This window comes from Danio aesculapii, chromosome 3 (assembly GCF_903798145.1).
Source record: "Danio aesculapii chromosome 3, fDanAes4.1, whole genome shotgun sequence".
NCBI lineage: Eukaryota > Metazoa > Chordata > Actinopteri > Cypriniformes > Danionidae > Danio > Danio aesculapii.
The window spans coordinates 14,282,963-14,300,269 of NC_079437.1; the positions used below are offsets into that span (position 1 = coordinate 14,282,963).

General features: G+C 40.5%; 2 protein-coding genes across 2 annotated transcripts; both read left to right on the forward strand.

The window, feature by feature from the left end:
- Positions 1–536: 536 nt before the first annotated feature.
- On the forward strand, positions 537–7,984 carry natd1 (protein NATD1). Its single transcript, XM_056453211.1, has 3 exons — positions 537–763; positions 1,906–2,024; positions 4,184–7,984. Exons 1-3 carry the CDS (start codon positions 667–669, stop codon positions 4,298–4,300), a joined length of 333 nt encoding a protein of 110 aa, XP_056309186.1. The 5' UTR covers positions 537–666; the 3' UTR covers positions 4,301–7,984.
- Positions 7,985–11,950: 3,966 nt separating this feature from the next.
- Positions 11,951–17,011, forward strand: tmem11 (transmembrane protein 11). The gene is made up of 2 exons (XM_056450313.1): positions 11,951–12,057; positions 15,906–17,011. Exons 1-2 carry the CDS (start codon positions 12,011–12,013, stop codon positions 16,420–16,422), a joined length of 564 nt encoding a protein of 187 aa, XP_056306288.1. The 5' UTR covers positions 11,951–12,010; the 3' UTR covers positions 16,423–17,011.
- Positions 17,012–17,307: the final 296 nt, after the last annotated feature.

Here is a 17,307-nt window from a genome sequence, read left to right on the forward strand (position 1 = left end):
TATATATATATATATATGTATATATATATATATATATATATATATATATATATATATATGTATATATATATATATATATATATATATATATATATATATATATATATATATATATATATATATATATATATATATATATATATATATGTTTGCTATAGATTTTGTGGTTAGCAGTTAGCATGTTTCTGTGGGTTTCCTCAGGGTGTTCCGGTTTCCCCCACAGTCCAAAAGACATGTGCTATAGGTGAATTGAATAAGCTGAATTGGCCGTAGTGTATGAGTGTGAATAAATGTGTGTATGGACGTTTCCCAGTATCGGGTTGCAGCTGGAAGCGCATCCGCTGAGTAAACATATGCTGGATAAGTTGGCGGTTCATTCCGCTGTGGATGAATAAAGGGACTAAGCCGAAGGAAAATTAATGAATAAACAGCAAACATGCGCGCGTCTCCATCTGGCGGCCAAACAGCGGGACTCTTTAAAGAGACCGCGCACCAAAACAACACGTCCTCCCTGATTGGTCAGCGCCGAGCACGTGACTTCACAGCTGATTTCCGTGGATTGCGTGTTTTCGCTGGATCAGATGTTCGTCCTGTCCTCAGCTAGGCATGAATGCAGTCGGATCAGCCGTGGCACAGTGACACACACAGCTTCCCCAGACAGCAGACATGGCCCAGGCTGCACAGATAAACGTCCTCGATATCAGCACTCGTCTCCGGGTGGAGCACGACAAGAAGAGACGACAATTCAGCATCCGTTTGAACGGTCAGTATTAGTATTTATATGCGTCAGAAAACGAGATGGTGGTGGTCGCGGGGGGAGGAGGAGAACAAACCACCGTGCATTCGCCTGCAAAAATGTCCCTTTTGTTTATTATATTTTACTCCACATCATTGGTAAACTTGATACATAAATAAATCCGTTCTGGTAAAATCGTTGACGTCACTTCGTTGTTTACATAAATATCGCTTCGATACTCGATTAAATTTGACATGAACTAGTTGTTTTGCTAATTTTTTTCTTTTCCTACCAGCTTGTTTTGTTTTAGCTTGATGATAAATATCTGAGTTGCTGTAACATTTTAACAAGCACATATAAAGGGATAGTTCACCCCAAAATACGCAAATTTACTTATTATTTATGCAAATTTGAATGGTTCCAACCCTTTATTAGCTTGTTTATCAGACAAAAGAAGATTTTTTGCATAAAGCTGAAAACTGGTAACCATTGACTTCCTTAGTTGGAATAAAAATAGAAGTCAATGGTTACTGGTTTCCAACATTCTTCGGAATATCTTATTTTGTGTTAGACAGAATTCTAATTATTAAACAGGCTTGGAACAAGTAACGGATGGCAAAATGTCAAGTTTTTGTGTGAAAACCCCTTTATTTGTAGGATTCACGCGACCAGTGTTTACATTTTCGTTGTTTTGTTTTGACGCACTAACTTAAATCTATCATATCACTCGTCGCGGTTTTTGCTTCGATTAAAGCCTTGTTTACTTCTGAATGAATTGTAAACTAAGTTGCTAGCCTGTCTGCTAACCATCCCATTCAGACTTTGTTTTTGGCTACTTCCTGTTCCATCATCGTCGATGGTTTCTGGACGTACAAAACAAGCCCTTGTCGACGCGTTTCTGTCACATTACCTCAGCATGGTTTACAGGAACAGACACGACGTGTTTCTTATGAGGTTTCACATGAAAATGAGCAGTCTGTATACATAGAAATTACGTTTTTTTCCCGAGAGAACCCACCACCCCTCTGCTGTTTCCTCGGAAAATGTTGAAACGATCGACATCATCGCACCGTCACGTATTTTGTGTGGCTATGTTTTTACGCTCATTAAATGTACTCTTTACTGCATGTCGACTAATATATTTGCGTCTGTTGCTTTGCATGTTGAAGGCTCCCATGACAGGGCTGTGCTGCTGTATGAATATGTGGGCAAGAAGACGGTGGATTTGCAGCACACGGAGGTCCCTGAAGCTTACAGAGGACGAGAGATCGCCAAACACCTGGCCAAGGTTGTAGAAGGTTATGCGAGATCAAATCAGTTTATACTGTACATAAGGATTAATGCACAGATGTGGACAAAATTATCTTTACAGTAAAAGTGTAATTGTTTTTCAGATATTTACCAAATAGCTGATTTTTAAAAAAACATTACTTTTAATTACTAATTTCTAATAACTGATTTGTTTTTGTCTTTGTCATGATGACAATATTAGTTATTTCTCAAATTACTAGTAGATTAAAGTGCAATTTAAATGCTTATGAGGGTTAATTAGGTTAGATGAAAAATATTGGAAAAATCTAACATTGCTTTATTTTGTTATTCTGTAATATACACTCACTGACCACTTTATTAGGTACACCTTACTAGTACCGGGTTGAACCCCATTTTGCCTTCAGAACTGCCTTAATCCTTCGTGGCATAGATTCAACAAGGTACTGGAAATATTCCTCAGAGATTTTGGTCCATATTGACATGATAGCACCACGCAGTTGCTGCAGATTTGTCAGCTGCACATCCATGATGTGAATCTCCCATTTTACCACATCCCAAAGGTGCTCTATTGTATCGAGATCTGTTGACTGTGGAGGCCATTTGAGTACAGTGAACTCATTGTCATGTTTAAGAAACCAGTCTGAGATGATTTGCACTTTATGACATGGTGCGTTATCCTGCTGGAAGTAGTCTTCAGAAGATGGGTACACTACGGTCGTAAAGGGATGGACACAGTCCGCAACTGCATACTCAGGTATGCTGTCGTGTTGACACAATGCTCAATTGGTATTAATGGGTCCAAATTGTGCCAAGAAAATATCCCCCACACCATTACACCACCACCACCAGCCTGAAGCATTGATAAAAGGCAGGATGGATCCATGCCTTAATGTTGTTGATGCCAAATTCTGACCCTACCATCTGAATTTTGGAGCAGAAATGGAGACTCATCAGACCAGGCAACGTTTTTTCAATCTTCTATCGTCCAATTTTGGTGAGCCTGTGTGAATTGTAGCTTCAGTTTTCTGTTCTTTGCTGACAGGAATGGCACCTAGTGTGGTCTTCTGCTGCTGTAGCCCATCCGCCTCAAGTTTTAATGATGGATGTGTTGTGCATTCAAATATGCTCTTCTGCATACCTCTGTTGTGGTTATTTGAGTTACTGTTGACTTTCTATCAGCTGGAACCAGTCTGGCCATTCTCCTCTGGCCCAGAGGCCCACAGAACTGCCGCTCACTAAATATTGTATCTTTTTCTGACCATTCTCTGTAAACCCTAGAAATGGTTGTGCTTGAATATCCCAGTAGATCAGCAGTTTCTGAAATACCCAGACCAGCCTGTCTGGCACCAACAACCATGTCACGTTCAAAGTCCCTTAAATCACATTTCTTCCCCTTTCTGATGCTCGGTTTGAACAGCAGCACATCGTCTTGACCATGTCTACATGCCTAAATGCATTGAGTTGCTGCCATGTGATTGGCTGATTGGAAATTAGCATTAATGAGCAGCATTAATTAGCATTAATGTACCTAATAAAGTGGCCATTGAGTGTATATAGTTCCTTTTTTACTAATGTGTTTTATTATTGTTTAACCTAATGCGTTAGATAAAATGTTTCATTATTGATAACCTCAGCCTTTGCCAACTTATTATTTCAAAAGTACATCTTTTGAATGCATTTTTGTAAAAAAAAACTTCCACAGACCTCTTCCACTATTTGAAACGATTGCAGGAAGCTTTCGGTAAATTAGTTTATTTATCAGTTTTTATTGTGGCATAGTAAACTGCTGTGTGGCATGATTGACCAATCAGAATCAAGTATCCTAAACTGTAGCTGTGTAGTTTTCCCTTCACTTTCCTCAATTAGTGAAGTTTTGTTCTTGCCACTAGCTTGCTTGGTTTTGGGACTTGGGAAGCTGCACATTGATGGATTTGCTCTTCAGTGTTTGGACTTTCAGCAGTAAAAATTAAACCACACTGAACTGAACTTCAACTCTGAAAACTGGACTGACACAGTTTCAATTTACTAGAACTTCTATGTGAAGCTGCTTTGACAAATTCTACATTATAAAGGCGTGATAGAAATAAAGATGAATTGAATAGTAAATAATAATGTTTAACTATATTTAATGGTGGTGTGCATTAATATTAGATTTGTAATTTCTTTTCCTCTTAGGCTGCAATGGATTTTGTAGTCGAGGAGGACCTAAAGGCCCATTTAACCTGCTGGTACATCCAGAAATTTGTCAAGGAAAATCCTCACCCGCAATACTTGGAGCGCATCCTCCACTGAACACGTTGAGGATCTCTCAATTCTATCAGGATCAACTGGGATTGGGTGGGATGGGTATCTGTTGGGTGTCCCTAATCTGTCTTGAAACTCCACAAAAGAAAGAGGTTTACTTTTTGTGTGTGTTTGCGAGAGTGAATGTGACTGAAGGAGGGGAAAAGATCTGAAACTACAAAGCTGTGTAAACGTTTTTCTTAGGAAAGAGGAGCGTGTGGAATTTGAGGTGGGTTTTTGACTCCCAGTTACTCAAGTGGACTCTAAAGCCAATCCACAGAAGTGAGAGGATTACGACCGCCACTATGAACTCCCAAAAACCAGTGGTTTTATATGATCGTAAGGGTGACATTAGACTCCATATGCCTTTCTGGCTCCGCGCCTTCAGATTCAATGGTGCTGATAAGCGAGATACACACACACAATTATGTTACACCCACATGCACACTCAGCCTGGAGTTTTAGGGACGCCACAATCAAATCGTCCCGCCGTTGAATTCTGTGCATGATCTAGGCTGATCTTGTGTGTACTAAGGCCAGTGAAGAGCTCGGGCTCTGGAGACAATCGCCTGCCCATGTATTCGCAGGACTGAACCTCTCAGGATGCACACTTTATAAATAACAATAAAGCACCTCTGGATAGAGCAGAGCTTCTCAGATCTGGGACTTGAGATCCACTTGTCCTCCATTTCTGATCCAACACCTGAATCAGCTGATAAAGGCCTTCAGGATTACTGTACAGATGCAGGCACGTTAAAGGGGTAGTTCACCCAAAAATTTAAATTAGCGCATGATTTACTCTCCCTCAAGGCATCATAGGTGTATATGAGTTGAATCATTTAGTCAAATACGATGGTAGTTAGATAAAAATAACTGTCCTGGGTCGTTTAACAGCAATGGCTGAGTGTTTTTTCTTTAACAGTCCAAAACAAGACCAATGAAGTGCATCCATCTGTAATTAACAGGACCGTACATGGCTCAGACAGGTGAATAAAAGTCCTGTAGTGAGTTGATGTGCTTTTTAAAGTCAAAAATCCCTATTTACAACTTAATGAACAGTTTTTTTTATTGAAGGAAAAGAAAAATTGCATACAATACAGCAGTAAACATTAGTTACCTTTTTTCTATTTTAGTTTTAACCCAAGACCTGCAGATCCTGCGGCAGCTTAACAAAATAATTATGGTCAAATACAATAATTACATAGTCTGGAACCTTTATGAACAATTTTGTGTAACTTTGCTCACTGTCATACATTGTATAAGTTACAAACATTCAAATATTCACTGTTAGCTAAGCTTAGCATAAATCATTGAATCGGATTAGACCATTAGCATCTATTATACAATGGCATTAATTAATTTACCACATTTATTTTATGTTACAGCCTTATTTCAAAATGTATTAAATTCATTAATTTCCTCAATTCTACACACAATACCCCATAATGACAACGTGAAAAAAAAAAGTTTTTGAAATTGTTGCAAATTTATTACAAATAAAAAACCTGAAAAATCACATGTACAGAAGTATTCACAGCCTTTGCCGTGAAGCGCTAAATTGAGCTCAGGTACATTCTGTTTCTGCTGATCATTCTTGAGGTGTTTCAGCAGCTTAATTGGAGGTCACCTGTGGTAAATTCAGTTGATTGGACATGATTTGAAAAGGCGTACACCTGTCTATATAAGGTCCCAGGGTTGACAGTGCATGTCAAAGCACAAACCAAGCATGAAGACAAAGGAATTGTCTGTAGACCTCCGAAACAGGATTGTCTCAAGACACAAGGCTGGGGAAGGTTACAGAAAAATTTCTGCTGCTCTGAAAGTTCCAGTGGGCACAGTGGCCTCCATCATCCGTTAGTGGAAGATGTTTGGAACCAGCAGGACTCTTGCTAGAGCTGGCCAGCCATCTAAGCTGTGTGATCGGGGGAGAAGAGCCTTAGTCAGGGAGGTGATCAATAACCTGATGGTCACTCTTTCTAAGCTCCAGCTTTCTTCTGTGGAGAGAGGAGAACCTTACAGAAGGACAACCATCTGTGCAGCAATCCACCAATCAGCCCTGTATGGTAGAGTGGACAGACAGAAGCCACTCCCCACCTGGATTTTGCCAAAAGGCACCTGAAGGACTCTCAGACCATAAGAAACAAAATTCTCTGGTCTGATGAGACTGAAATTGAACTCTTTGGAGTGAATACCAGGCACCGCTCATCACCAGGGTAATACCATGAAGCCGTGTGAATATGTGAATACAGTGAAGCATGGTGGTGGCAGCATCATGCTGTGGGGATGTTTTTCAGCAGCAGGAACTGGAAGACTAGTCAGGACAGATGGAAAGATGAATGCAGCAATGTACAGAGACATCCTGAATGAAAACCTATTCAGAGTGCTCTTGATCTCAGACTGGGGCGACGGTTCTTCAGCAGGACAATGACCCAAAGCACACCACCAAAATATCAATGGAGTGGCTTCACAACAACTCTGTGAATGCCCTTGAGTGTCCCAGCCAGAGCCCAAACCTAAATCCTATTAAACATTTCTGGAGAGAACTGAAAAATGGCTGCACACCATCGCTTCCCATCCAACCTGATAGAGTTTGAGAGGTACTGCAAAGAGGAATGGGTAGAAATTCCCAAAGACAGGTGTGCCAAGCTTGTGGCATCATATTCCAAAAGACTTGAGGCTGTAATTGCTGCCAAAGGTGCATCAACAAAGTATTGAGCAAAGGCTGTGAATACTTCTGTACATGTGATTTTTCAGGTTTTTTTATTTTTAATAAATTTGCAACTATTTCAAAAAATCTTTTTTCACATTGTCATAATGGGGTATTGTGTGTAGAATTTTGGCAAATTTGAGCCATTTTGGAATAAGGCTGTAACATAAAAAATGTGGAAAAAGTGGAGCGCTGTAATTACTAGCCATATATAAGGCTAGGAAATAGCAACGTTTCATTTTTTTATTGACTTGCATGAAGAAGAGTCAAACTTTAAATAGGAAAATCTTTTTTATTTTACGGGCGAGATGCTAATGGTCTAATCAGATTCAATTATCTAAGCTAAGCTAAGTTAAAAAGTGCTCCCGCCAGACCCGAAGATTGGCTAAATGAATTTCTAAAAGTGGTAAAATCAACAGGTTAACTCTAGGATGAGCTTATTTCCAAAAACAAAAGTGACATGTTCCTTTTAAACGACTCCAGTTGTGTTAAGGGGTCATGAGCTAATATTAATTTTGAGTGAACTAACCCTTAAACCCTGCAGTAAAGTGGATCTTGAAGGCTGGAGTTGAGAAACCGTGTCTCAGAGGATTCTGTTACATGTGGATGGATGTGTGTGTGTGTGCGCCGTATGTTGAATGACTGAGTTCGAGTGTGTGAATGTCAGTGTGTGTCAGGCACTCCCATAATTCCCAGGGGCTAATGAAAAGTCAGTCTGCGAACTGCCTTGAGCAAGAACGGTTGTTCGCTTGCCATATTCTGTGCTGACTTGAAAGTGACCATGACCCCATCGATGACCATACTGTTGCTGGAGATAATAACCAAGGTCAAATATTTCAAGCAAAACAACCAGGCTCTGTCATACGTCAGTTTATGATGTAATTCTAACTAAAAATGCCTGAAGTTCATCTGTTTTTACACATTTATGTACTCTTAATATTACTGTTTATGTATTTGAATAATAAAAAACAAACATTAAGATATAACTTGGTTTGTGAGTGTGATGCATTATTGACTGCATTGGGAAAATTAGCAAGATATCTTCAATTTTGTAAATAAATAATGAAGTCAAACTAAAACTAAGTGAAGTTTGTTTATATTTGAAGAGGAGAGAACCAGCAGAGCAGTGGCCATGCAGTAGTAAGGTGCCTGGATGAAGTGGGAGCAGGCGATGGAGCGGAATGTCACCTGGAAGGACATCTGGACGTGGAACAACCTGGGAATCAGGTTTTTGATCCAAGGGGTCTACAACATTCTTCCCAGCCCATCTAACCTGTACACATAGACACCTGCATGCCCGCTGTGTTCCAAGCCAGGGACACTAGAACACATCTTGAGCAGCTGCTCCAAGGCACTAGGTGAGGGTCGGTATTGATGCAGACACGATCAGGTCCTTAAATCCATTGCTGAGGCAATCAGCAAGGGTATCAAGGACAGCCAATACCGCCAAACCACAGCCAATGCCATTCACTTCATTAAGGAAGGACAAAGGCCAGAGAAAACATCAAAGAGCTGCCCTGCTGGGTTGCTCTCCACGGCCAGAGACTGGGTGATGTCAGTTGACCTAGAGAGGCAACTGAAGATTCCACCACACATCACCCAGTCCACATTGAGACCTGACATGATCTTGGTCTCTGAGGCCACAAGACAACTAATCCTGCTAGAGCTAACATTGTCCTGGGAGGGGAGGATGGAGGAGGCTCAGGAGAGAAAGAAGGAAAAATATCCGGAGCTGGTGAAGCAGTGTCAGACAATTGGGTGGAGGACCAGGTGTATGCCAGTGGAAGTGAGCAGTAGGGGATTTGCCAGCTACACCCTGAACAACGCCTATGATACAGTGGGAATAACAGGTGCCAACCGAAGAAGAGCCATAAGAAACAACTTGGAGGCAGCGGAGAAAGCATCCAGAAGGCTCTGGTTAAAGAGGGAGGAACTGAGGGGGCGGTAGCATGCCACTTGGACACAGACCGGGGTCTGATGAGACTCTGTTGGGTTGCCTGGAGGAGGGTGTCTGTTGCAAGACCTGAAACACCCCGTGTGTCCAAGGTTGTGCATCAGATGTTTCTGTAGAAATGAACTAATTTCGAGAGGAGCATGTGCTTTTGATTGTCCACGGCTGGTCCCGCATTAGCTAACACGATTCACCAATCAGACGACTCCTAAGTCACTATAAATAACCAGTTTCTTACTTCAGTATCTTCGTCTTGAAGAATAACCCCTCCCACCCATTCTCCCTCCTTTTTCCAGATTGGGCTACACAACAGCCCAGCACTGTTGCCTCACAGCAAGAATGTCACTGGTTAAAAGTCCTTACTTGACAAGTTGACATTTCTGTACAGAGTTTGCATGTTCTCCCCGTGCTAGCATGGGTTTCCCAGTTTCCTCCCACAGTCCAAAAACCTGCGATATAAGTAATTTGACCATACCAAATTGGCACCATAGACGAGCTCTTAATAAGGAGTATAGCTATTACTACAATCTGTCTTTAGCCATTAACAAGTTTGGGAAGATCTACCTGAGCTCAAACTCCCCTCTTGCCCTGCAAACGGGAGGAAGCCCAGGGCTTGAGGATCTTATAAGCTCAGGGATCTCTTGCTATGTTAATGACCATTGTAATAAGTGTTCATATTACTTCCATATGTCATGTGATCATTATGGGGGAGACGGAGAGCAGTAAAACTCGAAAAACTCCAACTAATCATTTAAAAACTATATAGAAACATCATGTTCCAATTATAAAAACCAAAACTAATAAGCCAAACTAAACTAAACTCTTCTCACAACTCCAAATGTTATCTTGTGCAAACACTTCTTGTGTTTATTTTGTAGATATCTACAAAAAATACATTAAAATTAAGATACAAATTATACCATACAAAATTCGTTTCAAAAAGAAGATTTTTAAATAAAGTATCGCCGAGGTTAAGTGTTCAAGAACAGGTCTCAGTCCTTTTCTTCTGGCGAATGCCGTCCCAATAACACACCCTTATCAAATCAATGAAAAAACTGCACAAAACAAACATATATATTTAAAAGTACACTAAAAAAAATCACATTTAGGCTCAGAGAGAGAGAGAGAGGGAGAGAGAGAGAGAGAGTGCAATAGGCCTATAATATGCTTTGAGGCATGTCTGTCACGCTGCTTTTGTTTTATTTCATTCATTCATTCATTTTCTTTCGGGTTAATCCCTTTATTAATCAGGGGGTGCCACAGCGGAATGAACCGCCAACTTATCCAGCAAAACCCATCACTGGGAAACATTCATACACACTCATTCACACACATACACTACGGACACTACGGTCCTGTCTTTGGACTTGCGGGGTAAACAGGAGCACCAGGAGGAAACCCACGTGAACATGGGGAGAAAATGCAAAGTCCACACAGACACTCCAGTCTGTTGCCGTTAAAAGAAATAAAGAAATGAACAACCGCAGATTTGGGGCATACCTTGCATGACTGTCCACTACGCCAGATTATTTTGTTCACTCTGTAGGCCTAGTATCAAACATATATGGAAGATATTTACACAAGTTTTTTATTTTCTTTAGGATCAGTTGTTTATTTTTTATTGTAAATGAACTGCTACACATATTTTCATTAAATATTTCGATAATAAATTAATGCTTTACCTTTCTGTCGCCACGATTGCAATGTAATTTCCTAAATTATCTAAACTAGACAATTAAAATATCCTGTAGAAAAAAGTGTAGGCTGATAACCATTTAATTTTGACTGCACATGATTTAAACTGCTGGTTTTGTCGGACCAGAGGAGAACTGCACAATGTAAATGTAACGAAAGGCCAGCTAGTAAGTGCTGTGCAGGTAAACCTCACTCCTCGGACCTCTAAAGGTGCTCTAGCGACAGACGCTAGAGGCCATGGTCTTTAGCCTCCTTGGTAGAGCACCCGACTCCCATGTGGAAGGTTGCCAGTTCGATACCAGCTCGGAGCGGGTTGTGGGGCGTAGGATCGGCGGGGTTACATAAAGCTGGAATTTGACACAGTAGCATTGTGTAAACCGCAATATGATTCGGCATGTTTAATCCTTGCGCTATTTTAAGTGAATGTAAATACAGTCGATTCCTGAGTAGATTCCACCAACTCCAAAATTAGGAGGTCGAGAATTGGAGTCCACTCCAAATAACACGAAACCAAACTCCCCTAGTGTATTGCCTCTGTAATTGTTGAATTGCTGAATGCCCACTCAATTGTGAGTTGCTTTGGACAAAATCGTCTGCTAAAGACTAAATGTAAACTGAAATTTACAGCAATTTTGAATATATAAATGTAGTATTGGTATAAAAAACAACTATAATAACCTCGCTATGTTAATGACCATTGTAATAAGTGTTGTTATTGCTCCTGTATGTCATGCGACCGTCGATAATGGGGGAGACAGAGAGCACAGAGCTGCACGTGTGCGCCGTGCAGTTGTTATAACACGGTTTCCCCTTTGCAGCAGCTCCGTGGGCGCCGTACGGGGACGGGACTCACTACACACAAACCAGAACAGACCACATTATGGGTGAGTGGCCTCTCTATAACACCATCCTGTCCGTGAACGAAAGTTTTGGACGCGCTACAAACAGTTCAATCATTATATCCAGGGTACACTTTCTTGGAGCAGCGTTTGCGTGCGCTTTGGGAATGGTTTGTCCTACTGAAAGCCCCATAGTGTTGTCCTTGCTTTCGATTGGTCACTTTTAAAACCACGCGCATGGATTTTACAGCGTCTCGAATTATATCTAGATTTAATCCAACTGCAACTCTATTGCGTCAAATAGTGTGTTTCATGTATTACAAACAACTGCCGTTGGCGAAACAAAGCAAATATTAATATCGTTACATATTCGGTTCAGGTGGTAGGGTCCTCGGCTGAATTGGTTCACGGGATTTGTAGTGCCTTTGATGTTCTTGAAAGCCTTCAGGAGTTAGAGCAGCGAACTACATTACCCATAGTGCACCTCGACGAATTTTGCGTCAAGTCTAGTCCGTTGCTTTGTCAAGATGGCGTCGCTGGGAAGGAGGCGCGGTGTCCCAGTCAACAGGGAGAGGTCAGTTAGCCTAAAAACTGTCATTATTTCTTCATAGATACCGCGAAATGTTTACGCTTCATGCAATTTCTGCGTTAGTTCATTATGGTTAACGTACCAAATCCTTTGGCGTTTTGTTCAGCCACAAACACTAAAAACATAATCTGAATGGAGCTCATGTGTTGTTTTGATTAGCTTACTGACTCCTGGGTCCCTCAAGCGATTAGAAGTGCAGAGAGCAGCACTAAAATGTCCATTCTGTCGCAGATAAATCTAAAAACTTGCCATTGGTCTGTCGTGTGTTTTGCAGTGTGTGTTACCTTTTTGACACGAGAACAAGAAGTTAAAATAGCGCTTCACAGCTATGACAGCGGCTTTCAAGGAGAGCTGGACAGTTAGCTTTACACTAACTTTCATATTTGGAGTATATATCTCGAAAACTGGCAGACATACTATATACTATTTTAAAATGTGGTCATTTAAACTACAGCATGTGAAACTGACCAGCAGTGTTACATTTATTAGACCGAAGCAAAATGCTGAGCGATCGCGAATAACTTTATCGAGTGAGTTAACGGTTGGTTATTTCCTATCATGGTGGGAATAATGAAATGACAGGGTTTAATTAACATACACGAGCGTTTATTGTACATTTTAAACACTTCAGCTCAATCTTTCAGCTCCGTCAAACCGCTTAAAAGTTTCTTTAGTAACTCAGGCCTCAGATGGTCTGGCTGATGTAGATAACGCGAGACATGTCACGTCTCACACAAACACCAGGATATACATTCAGCTTGAGTTCAGAAATGTCTAATGACTGTGTCCCATTCTAAAATACTTTTAGAGAAAACTGGAAAACACTTGGAGCAACGTTTGAAGTTAATTTCAAACCATTCAGTAAATATTGGGGACGTTTTCAGTAGAACGTTAAAAAAACATCTTAGCTGAAACTGTTGTCCGAAATTAAACAAATTAGCAATTCCAGCCTTATGGATGTGACATTTGCAGTAAAAACTCAAAACATACTTTCACATAGAAAATATACGTTAACATTATATTGAAAGATATGTTTATATTTTCCAAAACAACCAACCACAGCGTTAAGGGACCAGAAAAATATCAATCTGTAAACATGTTTTGTACTTTAAATAAGGAAAATGAACATGCGTTATGGATGTGACCAAAAAGTCTGTGAGTTTAGAGTCTACAACATTATAGAAATTCTGTAAATTAAATTGTACAACCCAAAAGAAATAACGATAATCGAAAGAATAAGAGTTGTCTCTCTATAGATCAAACATGATTGATTTTATTTTTAATATAGTTGGTTGTAAACATTGACTGAGACATTTTTGAGTATTTCTAAAGTACTGTAAAATACTTGCTTAAACAAAAAAACTTAGAAACAGTTTCCGTATTTTGATAACTTATTTATTTTCTTGGCAAGATTGACATTTGCATGGAATTGCTCAAATACAAGTCAGTGCCTATTCGACCATTTGATATTCACTTTTATTTCCACTGCCCTTGCAAATGGTCTTGAATATGTTCACAACAGCCTTAAATAACGTATTGTCGCATAATGATTTTTGCATGAGATTGCATACATACATACATACATGAGCAATTCCAGCCTTATGGATGTGACATTTGCATTTAAAACTCAAAACATAAATTCACATAGATAGTATACATTAACAGATGTTTCAACAATGTTTATATTTTCCAGAACAACTGACCACAGAGTTATGGGATGAGTAAAATATCAATCTGCAAACATTTTTTATTCTTTAAAAGAGGGGAATAAACATGCGTTATGCATGTGACCAAAAAAATCTGCGAGTCTACAGTATAAAACATACTTTGTAGGAATTCTGTGAATTAAACTGCACAACTCAAAATAAACAATGCTAGTCAAAAGTATAAGAGTTGTCTCTCTATAGAACAAAAAGGATTGGTTTGCATTAATGAGGAAAACGCTCTGTTACGGATGTGACGTCTCTCCGTTATGGATGTGACAGATGTGAAATTGCCACTTGTGTGACTTTGGTAAATCAAATATATTTGTTTGAAAACATTACCAGAGACATTTTTGAGTATTTTTTAAAGAACTGTAAAATATAAGCCTACACAAAAACATAGAAAGGGTTTCGCTGGTGTGAAAACGTATTTTTTTCATGTTTTTCTGTTTGCTGGGGCTGTGAATCAAAGGTAATAATGTTTAAAACGTCACTGAATTCACTTTCTAAGAGCTCAATGTATCATCAGAAGTCACTGTTAACAATTTTATTTCCGCTACATGCAATTTGCCTCGTTTGCTTGCCTCCCCTTTATTTAAATGTCTGACTAGATTCTAGTAGAAATGGATCTTAATTACACATTAATCAGATGAAAAGGGGTGGCTTGGACCTGAAATAATCCAATCGATAGGAAAAAAGTTATGCATATAAACACTACCGGATATAAAATGCAAAACTACGTCACATTTGCAGTGACGTATTGTGTATGCTTCCATATGCTTGTATATGTTTTAATTCTTATGAAAAAGTGGAGTATGATATGTCTTAAAGGGCACCTATTTTACACCTTTTTTAAGATTTAGGATTAGTCTTTTGTTTCTCCAGATTGTGTCTGTAAAGTTTCAGCTCAAAACACCCATCAGGTTATTTATTATAGTTTTCTGAATGTTAGAATTTTCTGCTCTGAACACCATGAAGCTGTTTTTTGGCCTGTGCCTCTTAATGCTAGTTCTCACCGCCCACTGTTCCCACGTGCCTGTCAGAGTGGGCCTCAATCTCCGCCTCAGCTGCATCAGATAAACAGCACAGTCAAGCTTTTCTGCAATGATGAGTCACACACAATGTTGTTACACACACACAGTGCGCACATTTAACTATGCAATGTTTTTGCATGGCAAATGTGACTGGATACTTGTTGTATATCTATTGCTGTATGGATATCTGTTATGTTAATTTACAAAATAAACCTGATTTAATGTCCTCAAACCGGTCTTCTTTTATAATTGTACTGACACGAGGTTTAAAAACGTTTTAAACTTGTATAACTCATTCTTGATCACATTTGATGATCACAGAGAGCTGAACAGATCTTTTAATCTCAGTTGCTTTGCGCACGTCCTGTCTTGTTGATATGATTATACAGGTTACTACAGAGACATGTTAATATGCGGCTGTCAATCAATTCAGTGGGCAGGGAAACCACACTGCTACGTCACGTTGCTGTGGGCCTCAAAATGGGAGGGATTTGGATCCATTTGTAACGTCAGGAAATTTTTTAAAAAGAGACTTATTGTGTTTATATCACCCCAATATGACTGGACACGCTATACCTACACACAGTTTTGTCCAAACAGCTTACAAACGATGATTTTCATCACAGGTGCCCTTTAAAATAATAAATTTTAAATGTGGATTCATTTAAAAATGTATCGGATGTAAATCTTTAAAAAAAATATATATTTTTCTCTCTTGTATCATTTAATGGTGTTGATGTCTATTGTTATGGAAGTGTGTTATCTGTAAACCATTTGTAAATTTGATCTATTCGTCATGAAATCTACCCAGCTGATATGGCAATAAGCTCTAAACCAGGGGTTCTCAATCCTTCTACCTTCCTGCAGAGTTTAGCTGCAACCTTGACCAAACGCACCTGTCTTTACCTCTAGATCCTACTTAGTTGCTTCAGTTGTGTTTGATAAGGGTTGGAGCTGAACTCTGCAAGAAGGTAGATGTCCAGGAACAGGGTTAAGCACTCCTGCTGTAAACTCTCATTAAAAACAGTAAGCTTTCAGAATCTGAAGTGGGATTGGACACTTTCACATCAACTCTCCTCTCTTTCCTTTGCTACAGGGGAGTGATGGCGGCCACGGAGTGTTACATCGTCCACGAGATCTACAACGGCGAGAATGCACAGGAGCAGTTCGAGTACGAGCTGGAGCAGGCTCTGGAGGCGCAGTACCGCTACATCGTGATCGAGCCCACGCGGATCGGAGACGAGACCGCCCGCTGGGTGGCCGTGGGGAACTGCCTGCACAAAACCGCAGTCCTGGCCGGCGCCGCGTGCCTCCTGACGCCGCTAGCCCTCCCTGTCGAATACTCCCGTTACGTGGCGCTGCCGGCTGGCGCTCTGAGCTTGGCCTGTGCCACGCTGTACGGCATCTCCTGGCAGTTCGACCCCTGCTGCAAGTACCAGGTGGAGTACGACAGTCAGAAGCTCTCGCGGCTGCCCCTGCACACACTCACCTCCTCCACGCCAGTGGTTCTGGTCCGACGGGACGACGTGCACAGAAAGAGACTGCACAACACGATAGCGTTGGCGGCCCTCGCGTACTGTGCCAAGAAGATCTATGAACTGTACGCTGTATGATCCACACACACACAGAGGCATACAGATACTGATGTACACACACACACAAACAAACAAATACGCGACAGGGAGGTGAGAAGCACTACTAAACACCCTACACACACAATAAACACATGGACCGACAGAGAGAGTGATCAAAAACAAACAGCAACACATCTCTCTCTCTGTCAAGATTTTTCATCGTTTTGCTTTTGACCGGTTTTTGATTGGACAGATTGACGAGCGGATGGATGGATGGATAGATGAGAGGAAAGGCTTTGGGCAGGGGGGCGAGCTTATCGTTCTGAATGAATCTTTCCCCTTTTCTTTGTACTTTAAAAGTGAAATCACCGGTGCACTTGCGCCCCCAGTTCCTACTCCTTTCCCCTCCCTTGCCTGTCCCGCCCCTTCCTTGTCTCACAGGCCCCCCAACCGTCACCTGCCACCCACACGGAGCTCCCGCGACCGACCTAACGGACCGAGCGTGCGGTGGACAGACAGACAGACCTGTTTTAAGAATGAATCCTCTCTTTTCTCCCTCTGTGTAGTTTTACTGTACCCTGCCTTTGGTGCGTCACATTTTCATTAAACAGTAGGAGATTTAACCTCATTGGCATCTTTGACGATGTTTTATTTGATCATCAAGGGCTCTATTTTTTAGACTTTGCTTATTTTGTTGCCTGAAGTATAATTTGTGTTTTGATGCAGTCGAAAGCAACCTATATACGCCTATATACAACCTATATACACTACCTGACAAAGATCTTGTCGCATATCCAAGTTTTAGGAACAACAAATAATAACTTGACTTCTAGTTGATCATTTGGTATCAGAAGTGGCTTATATGAAAGGCAAAGGCCTCTAGATTACACTTACTTTACCAAAATAAAATATGATCATGCCTTG

Bases quoted from the DNA above. Each gene is read 5' to 3' on its own strand.
- tmem11 (XM_056450313.1), top strand. From the start codon at position 12,011: ATGGCGTCGCTGGGAAGGAGGCGCGGTGTCCCAGTCAACAGGGAGAG. The intron at 12,058-15,905 runs GTCAGTTAGCCT...CCTTTGCTACAG, and splicing joins GTCCCAGTCAACAGGGAGAG to GGGAGTGATGGCGGCCACGG.
- natd1 (XM_056453211.1), top strand. From the start codon at position 667: ATGGCCCAGGCTGCACAGATAAACGTCCTCGATATCAGCACTCGTCTC. The intron at 764-1,905 runs GTCAGTATTAGT...TGCATGTTGAAG, and splicing joins ATTCAGCATCCGTTTGAACG to GCTCCCATGACAGGGCTGTG. The intron at 2,025-4,183 runs GTTGTAGAAGGT...TTTTCCTCTTAG, and splicing joins TCGCCAAACACCTGGCCAAG to GCTGCAATGGATTTTGTAGT.